Below are 14,485 nucleotides of genomic sequence, written 5' to 3'. Positions count from 1 at the left end.
TGTGTAACGTATTTCTTGTGCTGAGCGCTCATAAAACGGCTGCAAAAGACGCACTGGCTGAGGCTCGCAGTAATCCCGCCTCCTGCACCCCCGCCGTAGAATGCACCACCTGACGGGAGTGTTATATCAACTAAAGCCCACATTTAAGCTTTCCACGTGCAAGATTGAATCTATTTAAAAAAGTTATTTCATAAGAAGCCAAAAAGTGCAAAAACAATAATGTTCGTGTTGGAGGAGTTGTGAATGAGTGCAGGGCCACAACATTAGGTACACCTGCAGTCTGCAGGTGTACCTAATTCCCAACTCCTCCAACACGAACATTATTGTTTTTGCACTTTTTGGCTTCTTATTAAATAACTTTTGTAACCTATTTTTATGGGCTTTCCTCTTTGTGATGTTAAGTTCCTGTTATGCGCTGTTATACAGTATATGCCTTGAGCTCTTATTTTGAAGGCGCTAAGAGCGGAAGTGATGACACGGAGTGCAGCGGAGGTTTTTGAAAGAAGGTAAATAAAGTGGTCCTCGTGTAAACTGGAGCCTCCGTGTTTGTTATTTTGTAGTTTCATACAGTATAGGCGACATTTATAAACCCTCGGTTACACTTTTTTAAATAGATTCAATCTTGCACGTGGAAAGTTTAAGTGAGGGTTTTAGTTGATATAACACTCCCGTCAGGGGGTGCATTAATCCAGCACAACAGCGGCACATGGACTTCATTTATAAGTAAAGGTAAGACCATAATAACGTTTTTTTTTCTTAAATGTGCTTTTTTGTGTGCTACAGTTTGTATGTGTAAAGTTAAAGTTAAGTTAAAGTCCCAATGATTGTCACACACACACTAGGTGTAATGACATTTGTCGTCTGCATTTGACCCATCCCCTTGATCACCCCCTGGGAGGTGAGGGGAACAGTGGGCAGCAGCAGCGCCGCGCCCGGGAATAATTTTTGGTTAAATAACCCCCAATTCCAACCCTTGATGCGGAGTGCCAAGCAGGGAAGAATGCTGGTATGAGCTTTTAAACATAACCCGTTAACTGCTGCCAATCAAATGGTGAATAAGATACTCTTTAGGGTTGTAAATCTGACTGTGATGAAGTCAGTGCCTCACCAGTCATCAACCTCACCGCACGTCACTTTAACGAGTATATGTAATCATGTGTGAAGAAAAAAACATGAGTTGAGGGATGAAAGTAAAGCAGCAGACACAATCAGTGATTCAATACATATTTAATTTTTCAGTGTTTTAGTATAAAAAACTGCCAGCATGTTGGCTGGTTTCCACTATAATAACATTTTCAATTCCCAGAAATCAGCTAAGTACCAAAACTATTTACACACAACAACCACATCCAAGGTGGGGAGGAGGGGAACCGGAAGTACACCCATCGCTATATAACTTTTTTCAAAATAAAAGCCTCTATTACCTCAGCGCAAGTTGAAATGGAAAAAGAAGTGAGCCAGCTATTTTGTCACTGTCGTCTCTATAAAGTCATCTGCTTTACAATAAATAAGCACACACAGGCCCAGAAACACTACTTTTGTCAAAGTAACAAAACAAAAAAAATATGAGGAAACTGTGAGAGGCAGATGTTTTTTTTTTTTTGGTTTTGCCGTTTGAAACTACGATGTAATCTCTATAGATTTGATATAAATATGTACAAACGAGTAGTCCTGTAAAAACATTGAGTATAAAAACAATAATGCCAAAGATGAGAAGTTCAATAACTTACAAAACAAGGTGGATTAAAAAAACACGTATGAATGAGATAGCACCAGCGGGAGAAGGCCGCGTCCAATGTCCGAGTGAGGGAGTGAATAAATTAGTGTCGGGCTGTGTTGCCGCCACGCACGTGCACGTGAGACTGCTGCAGCGCACGTGAAGAGGTCACATTCGGTCGTCGCGTCTTTTCAACGAGTCTCTCTCTTGCCGGGCGAGTCGTGTCGTTGCATAGCTCTTTGACACAGCACCCTCGGCAGCTACAGTATTTCAGACGTTTGTGCGTACAAGGCGCATCTCTGCGGCATTCGAAGCAAAAAAAAGACGCAAAGGGAGGAGAGAGAGAAAGAGAGAGCGATGGATGACGGCGGCGTTCAGTCGGCGCTTGGTTCCAGCCCGCCGATGCCGTTCAGGTGGTTCATGGCGCGGTCGAAGGCGAGCTGCACCGACTTCTGCAGGCTGGAGCGGCGAGACTCCAGCAGCTTGATCCTGTCGAGCGTCTGGTCCATCCCGAAGGGAGCCATCTTGGATCTAGGAAGCCATTGCCTGGTGGGAGGGAGACGAGAGGCATGCTGATTGGATGGAGCAGAGCACCGTCACACTTAAAGGGGAACATTATCACCAGACCTATGTAAGCGTCAATATATACCTTGATGTCGCAGAAAAAAGACCTTTTTTTTTTTTAACCGATTTACGAACTCTAAATGAGTGAATTTTGGCGAATTAAACGCCTTTCTATTATTCGGGAAGGAATCCGCCATTTTCTCAAACACCGAGTCAAATCAGATCTGTTATTTTCCGTTTTTTTGACTGTTTTCCGTACCTTGGAGACATCATGCCTCGTCGGTGTGTTGTCGGAGGGTGTAACAACACGAACAGGGACGGGATTCAAGTTGCACCAGTGGCCCGAAGATGCGAAAGTGGCAAGAAATTGGACGTTTGTTCCGCACGCTTTACCGACGAAAGCTATGCTACGACAGAGATGGCAAGAATGTGTGGATATCCTGCGACACTCAAAGCAGATGCATTTCCAACGATAAAGTCAAAGAAATCTGCCGCCAGACCCCCATTGAATCTGCCGGAGTGTGTGAGCAATTCAGGGACAAAGGACCTCGGTAGCACGGCAAGCAATTTGTTCCCGCAGACGAGCGAGCTAAACCCCCTGGATGTCTTGGCTCACACCGTCCCGAAGATGATCAAGAGAAGAATATCGACCCTAGCTTCCCTGGCCTGCTGACATCAACTCCAAAACTGGACAGATCAGCTTTCAGGAAAAGAGCGGATGAGGGTATGTCTACAGAATATATTAATTGATGAAAATTGGGCTGTCTGCACTCTCAAAGTGCATGTTGTTGCCAAATGTATTTCATATGCTGTAAACCTAGTTCATAGTTGTTAGTAGTGATGGGTCCGGCAACACCGATGCATCGGCGCATGCGTCGAGCTCATAGAGCGAAACCCTGTGTCGGTGCGCGTACCGCTTTTAGAAAGTCACGTGACTGATCATGAGCTGTTTTGGTCACGTGACCGATACGTGAACTGTGTCGCACTCCCGCCTCCTCTGTGCCCTGTGAGCGGGTCTTTTCTACAGCCGGAGAAATAATAACTAAGAAGAGACGACTGAAGTGCTGATATCAACCAAACCTAACCCCCCCCACCACCCCCTCTCTATATCCCACATCCCGGATTGTAAATAATTCAATGTACATACTCTGATGATTAACTTGTGTTAACTTGTATTACGATGTTAGTATATATCTGTATCATTAATCAATTTAAGTGGACCCCGACTTAAACAAGTTGAAAAACTTATTGGGGTGTTACCATTTAGTGGTCAATTGTACGGAATATGTACTGTACTGTGCAATCTACTAATAAAAGTCTCAATCAATCAATGAAAGAAATCGTCTAAAATTGAATATGTTGGAAAAACTGTTTTTTTTAAATAAAAATGTGTAAAAAATTTATTTAAAAAAATCCCAGTCCACAAGCATCCTCATTCACAACACTCTCTTAGATTTCCATGTTATGATACATGTTCACATTTTTTATTGACTGTATCTAAAAAAGATAAAAATATATTTTTATTTAAATGAAGATATGAAATAATCCTAAATGAAATACAATGAATTGGTTTATATTATTGTATATACTAGGTCATAAAATCAGTGTCAGTTGAGTCGGTCCATAGGTTGCCTGTAGGGATTTTTAATGTCCAGCAGATGTCAGTATTTAGTGACACAGTATCGACACAGTATCAGTACAGTTTTGCAATGTGTCGAAACGCTTCATGACGCCTCACCAACCCATCACTAGTTGTTAGTTTCCTTTAATGCCAAACAAACACATACCAATCGTTGGTTGGAAGGCGATCGCCGAATTCATCCTCGCTTTCTCCCGTGTCGCTGGCTGTCGTGTCGTTTTCGTCGGTTTCGCTTGCATACGGTTCAAACCGATATTGCTCAATAGCTTCAGTTTCTTCTTCAATTTCGTTTTCGCTACCTGCCTCCACACTACAACCATCCGTTTCAATACATGCGTAATCTGTTGAATCGCTTAAGCCGCTGAAATCCGAGTCTGAATCCGAGCTAATGTCGCTATAGCTCATACTTGCCAACCTTGAGACCTCCGATTTCGGGAGGTGGGGGGTGGGGGCGTGTTCGGGGGTGGGGCGGGGCGTGGTTCGGGGCGTGGTTAAGAGGGGAGGAGTATATTGACAGCTAGAATTCACCAAGTCAAGTATTTCAGACATATTATATATATATATATATATATATATATATATATATATATATATATATATATATATATATATATATATATATATATATATATATGTAGATATCTACATCCTGAAAATATGCAAACAAAACTGTGTTTAGATAATTGATACTTCAAACTTGCATAAATAAATATTAAGGAATATAACAACTTGGCTTCTGAGAGTTTCAAAATGTAATGAATAAAATGCTAAAGTTGTTGATAAACAAGCAATTATTTTAATAATTAAATATGGTAATTTTAAATGAATTATTATGATAATTTAAAATCAATTATTTCAAATATGTTTATTTTAGTGTATAATTCTATGGCTGGATGTAATAAGGAGTCACGAAAAAATACAAATAAAAATACAATTAATTTTGATGTTTTTAGCAAAATATAGTAAAAATTTATTTAGTTTTTTTTTTAAAATTAATAAATATATTTATTTTTAGGTAAAATAAACATAATAATACAATTTATCTCTAGTTTGGATGATTTAGTTCTTGTCACCCTGTTGTCCTCCCATCACGAAAAAAGGCTGTCCTCACTCAGGTCCGCATGGAGCTGGAGGGGGCGTGGCTTCCAGCTCCGGCTGAAAATCGGGAGATTTTCGGGAGAATATTTGTCCCGGGAGTTTTTCGGGAGAGGCGCTGAATTTCGGGAGTCTCCCGGAAAATTCGGGAGGGTTGGCAAGTATGCTATAGCTTGCTGTTCTATGCGCCATGTTTGTTTGTGTTGGCTTCACTATGTGACGTCACAGGAAAATGGACAGGTGGTTAAAATCAGGCACTTTGAAGCTTTTTTAGGGATATTGCGTGATGGGTAAGATTTTGAAAAAAACTTCGAAAAATAAAATAAGCCACTGGGAATTGATTTTTAATGGTTTTAACTTTTTAAAATTGTGATAATGTTCCCCTTTAAGGTCTGCAAATCAGTCCTGAATCTAGAGGACCAGGGGCCTCATGTTGCGTACGCACTTTTTCATGGCAAAGACGAGACGCATCTAGAGTGAACTTGACACCAACACCATTTCTACAGAACGTGGTCCTTCTGCGAGGTGGTTGTTTGGACATTTTATTTCAACAACGTAGGGCTGGGCGATATATCGATATACGCGATATATCGCGGGTTTGTCTCTGTGCAATATAAAAAATGATGTCAAGTATACGTTCTCACGCAGTTGCTTTTAGCTGCTTGCATTACACTACAGGCTCTCCTCCTCTTTCCAGTCTCTCCTTCTCACAGACAGACAAGCGCACCTTCTTACATACGTCACATACTGTCACGTCATACGTCACATACGTATACGCCCTCCCCGAGCAGAAAGGTAGTAGCATGGCTAACGTTAGCTGTGATGCTAGCGGTAATACGAGAGAAAGAAGGTGCGAATCTGGTAACAAATGGAGGAATAATTAATTCCCCCAAAAAACAGCAGGGGGTCCATCGTCTGGCGGTGGTTTGGCTTCAAGTGGGAATATGTCGAACAGACAAGCGTAATTTGTCAAGTGTGGGGCAAAAGCGTTGCTATAAAAAGTAGCATTACTGCTGTAACAAACAGTTCAGGGTGTCCCAAGTTACCGGAGTGTTAGGTAAGGAGGAGAGTTGTTGCCGTAGGGCTGTGACGTAGGGTGTGTGTGGTTGTGGAAGGAGGTGTGTGATGTTGACATTAAAGAAGCGGTGGCTACCGAACCTGCTCTAATGTCTCCCGTTTATTATTTTATTAGATAAGTACACTGTATAGGTGAACCCAGGACACTCGGCTACACTGCTTATATGTAGCATCATTTGAAAAGTCATCCGCTAGACAATGAAGAGGGCTTACTCCGCACATCAACATCTCCGTTCGGTGCCACACGTCCACACCATCAAAATGCCGAGGCAAACATTTCCAGATCAACACCGTATGAAAAAAATAGTCTTTTTTTTTTAGTTGTGATTTCCTTCTCTGCATGAAAGTTTAATAGTAGCTTATATTAATGCAGTATGAAGAAGAATGTTTTAATGTAGACACATAGAATCATCATACTGCTGTGATTATATGCATCAAGTGTTCATTCAAGGCTAAGGCAAAATATCCAGATATATACCGTGTATCGCGATATGGACTTAAAATATCGCGATATTAAAAAAAAGGCAATATCGCCGAGCCCTACAACAACGTAAAAAGATCGAGGCAGGGTCACAAAATGCACTTTTTTTCCAATGCATTCAAAGCTTCATATTCATGTCAGTGTTCGTGAGGTCGTCTATTCATTGATCTGGGCCACCATTTTGCTATCGGTTGCTGTCACAGTGTGTTCCCGGGACTGCGGCACAAACGGTGGAGGACTCGGACTGACTCTTGACTACGTTCACACTGCAGGGTCGGAGGTCCAATTCGCATTCTCTTTGTAGTGGCCGATCACATTACACAAAAAAATGTTGATTTCTAATGTGAACGCAGTCTGACCCACATGCGGACATGACGTCACACACACTGCAGTGTTTACGGAAGTAAACATGGCTTCCACAGTAGTCCTGGCGCATTTGTGGCAATTTCAAGGATTTTGTGAAATCAAAGTCGACATTTTCTGAACTGGATTATTGCGCGTAGAGGATTAAGAAGGAAGAGGACAAGTAAACCAATGATTGTCACACACACACACTAGGTGTGGCGAAATTATTATCTGCATTTGACCCATCACCCTTGATCACCCCCTGGGAGGTGAGGGGAGCAGTGGCTAGTCAGAGGAGTGCGACTCGAGCGTGCGCGCGAGGGATATATCAGATTTATTTCCACATATGAAAGAGGCCTAGGTCGGATATGAAAAATTTGGAATTGCACTGTTCACACGGACATGGAAAAAATCTGATACAGGTCGCATATGGGCAAAAAAATCTGAATTGACCTGTAGTGTGAACAAAGCCTCTGTGTCACACACAGCTGTGACAGCAAGTCCTTTCCCGTGTTTGAATAATAAATTGAGTAATCGAACGAGTCAAAATCTTATGACCTTTTTGATCACCATCCATCCATTTTCTACCGCTTATTCCCTTTGGGGTCGCGGGGGGCGCTGGAGCCTATCTCAGCTACAATTGGGCGGAAGGCGGGGTACACCCTGGACAAGTCGCCACCTCATCGCAGGGCCAACACAGATAGACAGACAACATTCATACTCACATCCACACACTAGGGCCAATTTAGTGTTGCCAATCAACCTATCCCCAGGTGCATGTCTTTGGAGGTGGGAGGAAGCCGGAGTACCCGGAGGGAACCCACGCAGTCACGGGGAGAACATGCAAACTCCACACAGAAAGATCCCGAGCCTGGGATTGAACCCAAGACTACTCAGGACCTTCGTATTGTGAAGCAGATGCACTAACTTGATGACCATATATTACATAATTTTCACATGCGACTCTAATCTTGCGGTGAGCATGCTACTGTATGAACACATTTTGTTGTACATTTGTGTATTTTACGTATCATTGCAGAGACTACTTTATCTTCGATACCCCGAGTCTGTTTTGGGCGAGCACATCTTTTTTCTTCTTCACCTTCTTCCTGACCCGACCATTTCTTTCTTTTTCTTTTTTTTTCCACCGTTTGTTCAGTTCTCGGAGCAATGACAGGCTCTCAATCTCACTTCTCTGTCGTTCCCTGGAATCACGAGGAAGAAGAATCTCCTACTGAATTGTGACTGGGCAGAGCGTGCAGATCTCAGAAACATGGCTACTTTCAATGTGATTTGTGGGGCGTGGTCTGCATTCGAGTCCAGGTTGATTGCCATGCAACCAAAAAATGTGTTTGGATTTGTGCGTGCGCACACTTTGTTACATCTGAATTTTGTCTGGATTTAAACGCACGTCTATTTTAGTAGGAAATCCATGCAACGCTTAATACAGGAGGCCCCAGTTTTGTTGCACTAGAGATCATGTGACTTGCTTCCAGTGACGTGCAGTCACTAGAGGCAGGTGAGGCCCCGCCTCACCTGCCATCATGGAAAGAAAAAAAAATGCGTAAAAAAAAAAAAAAAATTTTAAATTGTTATATGTATCCAGTGATTATACTATAAAGTTATTTTCCATTTAACTTCACCAGTTTTAGATTATTTTTATTCAAAATCGCTGAATTTTCACATTTGCCGTTCAAATACTGAGAAGAGACGGTGCGGTGAACAGCAGCCAGTTGAGGCACGTCACTCAGTGCCGCAACATGGATTGCGCAATGACTCGGCTAACTGCTGGCCTGCTGTGCAGTGAGACTGTATTGCTATATGAATTATATTATACATTTCCATAGTTTAGTTAGCTGAGGTATATAATGTACAGTGTATTTTGTCAACAACTGTATGTGTGTAAAGTATTTCTTGTGCTCAGCGATCATAAAACGGCTGCAAAAGACGCACTGGCTGAGGCTCGCCTCCTGCACCCCCGCCGTAGAATTGTTATATCAACTAAAGCCCACACTTAAACTTTCCATGTGAATGATTGAATCTATTTAAAAAAATTATCTCATAAGAAGCCAAAAAGTGCAAAAACAATAATGTTGGTGTTGGAGGAGTTGTGAATGACTGCAGGGACACAACATTAGGTACACCTGCAGACTGCAGGTGTACCTAATTCACAACTCCTCCAACACGAACATTATTGTTTTTGCACTTTTTGGCTTCTTATTAAATAACTTTTGTAACCTATTTTCATGGGCTTTCCTCTTTGTGATGTTAAGTTCCTGTTATGCGCTGTTATACAGTATATGCCTTGAGCTCTTATTTGAAGGCGCTAAGAGCGGAAGTGATGTCACGTTGCGGAGGTTTTTTAAAGAAGGTAAATAAAGTGGTCCTCGTGTAAACTGGAGCCTCCGTGTTTGTTATTTTGTAGTTTCATACAGTATAGGCGACATTTATAAACCCTTGGTTACACTTTTTTAAATAGATTCAATCTTGCACGTGGAAAGTTTAAGTGAGGGCTTTAGTTGCGGCGCATGGACTTAATTTCTAAGTAAAGGTAAGACCATAATAACGTTTTTTTTCTTAAATGTGCTTTTTTGTGTGCTACAGTTTGTATGTGTAAAGTTAAAGTTAAGTTAAAGTACCAATGATTGTCACACACACACACTAGGTGTGGTGAAATTTGTCCTCTGCATTTGACCCATCCCCTGGTTCACCCCCTGGGAGGTGAGGGGAGCAGTGGGCAGCAGCGGCGCCGCGCCTGGGAATCATTTTTGGTGATTTAACCCCCAATTCCAACCCTTGATGCGGAGTGCCAAGCAGGGAAGAATGCTGGTATGAGCTTTTAAACATAACCCGTTAACTGCTGCCAATCAAATGGTGAATAAGATACTCTTTAGGGTTCTTATGTTTGTAAATCTGACTGTGATGAAGTCAGTGCCTCACCAGCCATCAACCTCACCGCACGTCACTGCTTGCTTCTAATGATGCTGCCTTGCCACCAGTGTTACAAAGTAACGCGTTATTGTAACGCCGTTAGTTTCGGCGGTAACTAGTAATCTAACGCGTTATTTTTTATATTCAGTAACTCAGTTACCGTTACTACATGATGCGTTACTGCGTTATTTTACGTTACTTTTGATGTAGTATCGGCTAGAAACAGAAGCGCTGCGGTGTCGTTCTTCTGAATCTTCCTCTGTCACAAGCCGGAGAGAAGAAAAGAGGCGCGGTCTATGTGTTGGCATAGTTGTTGGCACGTTCAGTCCACACACAGTGTGGTCATGGCGAGCGGAGTAACGGAGGAGCTTGAATGCCCCGCGCCATTGAATCGGTGTGTTTATAGGTGCAGACTCGGTTGTGTAAAACGAGGGTTTTAAACACATGCTGAACGTGCATGAGCCACGTTACGACATCCCGTCGCTCACCCACTTCAGCGGTAAGATTGTGCCAGATCTTTATGAGCAGGAGAAGAAAAAAGTTGTGGATAAACTATCCCGAGCATCATCAATTGCGCAAATGACAGACGGGTGGACGTCCAGGGGAACTATAAGCGCTCACTTCATCACAGCAGACTGGGAGATGAGAAGACACGCCCCCTCTACGAGAGTCACCTTGCGCAGGTACTGACACAAGCAGTGGAGGAATGGAAGATAAAGATATCCCAGTCACACGTGATGATTTCAAAAATCTAATAATTACAGTGAATGAGGCAGGACTGGGACCACAGATAGGTGCTTTGCACATGTAGTGAATTTGGCATCACAGAAGGGAATCTCAGTCAATAGGATGGAGCGCCTCCTTGGGAGGATCAGGAAGGAGGTTTCCTACTTCCACCCAAGCACAACAGCTGCTCATGTGCTTAAGACAAAGCAAGAAATGCTAAAGCTGCCTACTCATAAGCTCATACATGATGTCCCAACATGGTGGAACTCCACTTATGATATGTTGGAGCAGCAGGCAGCTATATACTCTGCATTGACCCACAACACCCTGAAGACAAATGTCACCCTGTCTGATGATGATGTGAGAGTGGCAGATGAGGTCCTCCAGGTGCTTAAACCCCTCAAAAGTGTTACATCTCTACTGAGCACTGAAACTTCACCATCTGTGTCAATGATCCTGCCACTGAAAACAAGGATTGTACAATCCATGGCTCCAAGTGTGGAAGACAGCAGCATCACTCCAGATGTCAGGCTTTATTTCACTACCTATGTTTCAAGGAAGATGATGTGCCTTCTTATGTTGCACTTTAACTTGTTTTTTATTAATGGTCATTGGTCCAAGTTTAAAGAAAGGAGGAATGCCTTTTTACGTTGCACTGTTTTTCATTACTTATGTTAAAAGGAAAATAAAAATGCATGTCAAGTTGATCAACAGATTGTATTATTCTCCAGTGCAATAACAGTACTGAAATGAAGGCTAAAAGGGCATTAATGGGAGCTTTAAAAAAAAAAAGAAGTAACTAAATATTTACTTTTCACAGTAACGCATGACTTTTTGGTGTAAGTAACTGAGTTAGTAACTGAGTTACTTTTGAAATAAAGTAACTAGTAACTGTAACTAGTTACTGGTTTTCAGTTAACTAACCCAACACTGCTTGCCACCGTCACAAGTTGCTCACCAGCTGCGTTTGCTGTCGAAGAAGTGGACGAGGAAGAGTTTCTCGGCGGACCTGAACTGCATCCGCTCTCCGGCTCGGAGCACGTCCTGTGGCGGACGGGGAAGCTCCGCCCCGTTGTGCCGGCGCCCCATCCTCCGCGGCCGGGGGTCCATGATCTGGGGAGATACGGAAGAGTGGGACAGAGTGAGTAACTGTGGGAGTCCAAGAAAGAGGCTGCAGAGGAAGAGGAAGTCCACGCATGCAAACACGTTGGAGCAAAGCATCAGAAGGTTCCCGCATGGCCGTGACGGCTTATCACAATCTACAGCACGCACGATGGCACAGGGGGCTGATGGGTAATGAGATATGGCGGCACGGAGTGGCTGACACTCACTCACCAGGGCGGGATAGGAGGGATATCCACTACATTTAGCCCAAACTAGCTTAAGAGGTTCCAGAACAAATGGGAAGGCAGCGGAGGGCTTCCACGCCTCTACAGGAACAACACAAGTCAATTACGAAGGATTCACTGCAACAACACAAACACACAAACACACCACACACACACACTCACAGACGAAGGATGTTGACTGACAGGCTTTGAGGAAGACGCAAACTCTCATTGAGAATAAGAAGATGGAATTTCACCTTCACTCCAACTGAGAGATCATCATCTCATCTGGCCTTTAAATGCTCCTTGTCTGAACCAGTGTCAGTCAGAAAGGACAAAGCTGACCCGTTCCAGTCCGCCACACATATCAGGAACCTCTCCCTGCTCCACTCACCTGCCGAGACCTTTACGGCTCTGCTCAACTCTCCGTTCTCAGTGCAGGAAGTCGGACTGCTTTTGACATCTACGGTGTTGCGTCGTGCCGCCGCCTGTCGCCCTTTGCCGTTTTTCGAGACGATGACGGTGCTGAAACAAGATGAAAGGCGCGGTGTAAGTGGCGGCACCTCGCGGACCACAAGCACACAGAGCTCGGGACTCACCCGGTTCCTGACAGAACGCTGCCAGCTGAAGAGATGCTTGACTCGGAGGCACAGCGTCGGCGAGGCTCCAGCAGACGAGGCGGCGAGACATCCTCCTCTTCCTCCTCCACCACAAAACCGTTGGCAATCCCTGCAGAGCCAAAAAACAAACATGTGTCGGACTGCTTGCTAGAAGTACCTTTGTTGGCGTGTTTGAGAGGGCGCACCTGTGCCCAGGCGCTTTATTGGCGACTCTTCGTCTTCCTGACAGTCCACGCTGCCACTCCTCGTCCTCTTCTTCGGCAAGAGGAGCGTCTCCAGTCGAGGAATAACCACAGACAAGAAGGTTTTGGCCCCCAGTGGAGACAACGAGGACACCTCCGGGATCTTGGGGGGTTTCTGTGGGCTAGTGCTTTTAGACTTCCTAAAGAGGATGTTAGTCCTTCGGTTGCAAGCGCCAGAGGCTTCGGCGGGAAAGTTGGCGTTTGGAAGCAGCGAGTCAGGAAGGTGACCGTTGAGCTTGTCATGGGGCACTGAGGTGGCTGAGGTAGTGGTGTCATTGCTGTCCAGTTCCATGGGGGCGTGATCCACTGGCTTTAGGGAGGGGGGCTCTAAATTGGTGGGCGGTGCTTCTGGTTGTGACGATGATAGTGGTTCCAAAGTTGGCGGAGTTGAGTTCTCTTCTCGGGAACAGGAAGATTCTGGAGGTTTAAGTATTAGTTCCGTCGATGGGTGGAGCTGTGATGCAGTGGGCAGAGTTGGCGGACGAGACGTCTTCAGACTTATTTCACTACGAACTTCCGTGATGGTCTTCTTGAGCAGTTTGAGCCTCTTGCTGCGAGACGGACTGTGCTTCATGGCCTTACTCAGGTCCAGCTTCTCCAGCAGCTCCTTCAGCTGATTCTTTAAAGGTGTCATCTGGCGGTAGGGAGGTTTCAGCAAACGGTCCACTAGTCCGATAAATCACAAGGGTTCATAGCATTAAAACTCTTCAATTAGCTCATATTTGGCACACACATGATGCTACAAGGACTCACCGTCTGCCCAAGTGAAGGGTTGGGGGGCCTCCACTTTTGGTGCTTCGACCAGCAGCAGCCCGCTGGGGAATTCAAAGCCGATTCGGTCTGCCTCTTTGCGGGCCCTGCGGATGATGGCCCCTCCGTGCTCCTGCATCCTCTGAGCCACCCTGTAGAAAAATGTGTCCTTGGCGTTGTACTTCATGCAGTTGGCGATGACTAGGTCAAAGTCGGCTTCAAAGTCATCCATGCTGCCATAGCATTGCTCGTCTATTTGCTTCCTCATGGTGGAAAAGTCCATGGGCTTCTTTATGTGCTCCAAGTAGTCCGAGACCTGCAAGGAGGAACAGGATGTTTTAGTGACGTTTACCGAACAACAGTCGACGCAATCAGGTTAGGTTGAGGTCACTAGTGTGGGGGGGTGTGGCGCCTGACCTCTGTGGTGCTGACGGGTTGAGCAAAGACGTTGTACTGGTCCTTCTCCTGCAGCTGACTGAGCACGGCTCTCAGCAGGATGTTGAAGGGCGTCAACTGGACCTCCAGCACCAACTGCTGCTGCTTCATCTGGTGAGGGAGAATATTATGTCACAACATAAAAGAACAGGCTGCATGTTCAGTGTAGTCGAAGGCTGGGGAAACTTAAAGGGGAACATTATCACCAGATCTATGTAAGCGTCAATATATACCTTGATGTTGCAGAAAAAAGACCATATATTTTTTTAACCGATTTCCGAACTCTAAGTGGGTGAATTTTGGCGAATTAAACGCCTTTCTATTATTCGCTCTTAATCGGGAAGCAATCCGCCATTTTCTCACTTTCGTCGGTGTATTGTCGGAGGGTGTAACAACACGAACAGGGACGGATTCAAGTTGCACCAGTGGCCCAAAGATGCGAAAGTGGCAAGAAATCGGACGAAATTTGTTCAAAAATTGGACGTTTGTTCCGCACACTTTACCGACGAAAGCTATGCTACGACAGAGATGGCAA

The 14,485-nt window shown here is 44.4% G+C and overlaps 1 protein-coding gene across 2 annotated transcripts in view; it reads right to left on the bottom strand.

Annotated features, from left to right (window-relative positions):
* Nucleotides 1-1,215: 1,215 nt before the first annotated feature.
* LOC133572037 (bromodomain-containing protein 1-like) overlaps nt 1,216-14,485 on the bottom strand; it is a 28,099-nt gene continuing 14,829 nt past the window's right edge. Inside the window, exons 5-12 of one of the 2 annotated variants that reach the window (XM_061924662.1) lie at nt 13,933-14,061; nt 13,519-13,831; nt 12,709-13,431; nt 12,503-12,632; nt 12,298-12,428; nt 11,911-12,005; nt 11,534-11,688; nt 1,216-2,263 (exon numbers count right to left, since the gene is read on the bottom strand). In XM_061924662.1, coding sequence (XP_061780646.1) covers nt 2,092-2,263; nt 11,534-11,688; nt 11,911-12,005; nt 12,298-12,428; nt 12,503-12,632; nt 12,709-13,431; nt 13,519-13,831; nt 13,933-14,061 — 1,848 coding nt within the window. In that variant the 3' untranslated portion in view covers nt 1,216-2,091. The remainder of the gene's footprint in view (nt 2,264-11,533; nt 11,689-11,910; nt 12,006-12,297; nt 12,429-12,502; nt 12,633-12,708; nt 13,432-13,518; nt 13,832-13,932; nt 14,062-14,485) is intronic. The other variant, XM_061924663.2, reaches the window with a different exon arrangement.

The sequence above is a fragment of the Nerophis lumbriciformis genome, linkage group LG29 (assembly GCF_033978685.3).
Source record: "Nerophis lumbriciformis linkage group LG29, RoL_Nlum_v2.1, whole genome shotgun sequence".
NCBI classification, from domain to species: Eukaryota; Metazoa; Chordata; class Actinopteri; order Syngnathiformes; family Syngnathidae; genus Nerophis; species Nerophis lumbriciformis.
The sequence above is the reverse complement of the archived record's forward strand: the minus strand, read 5'-3'. Positions and strand labels throughout refer to the sequence as shown.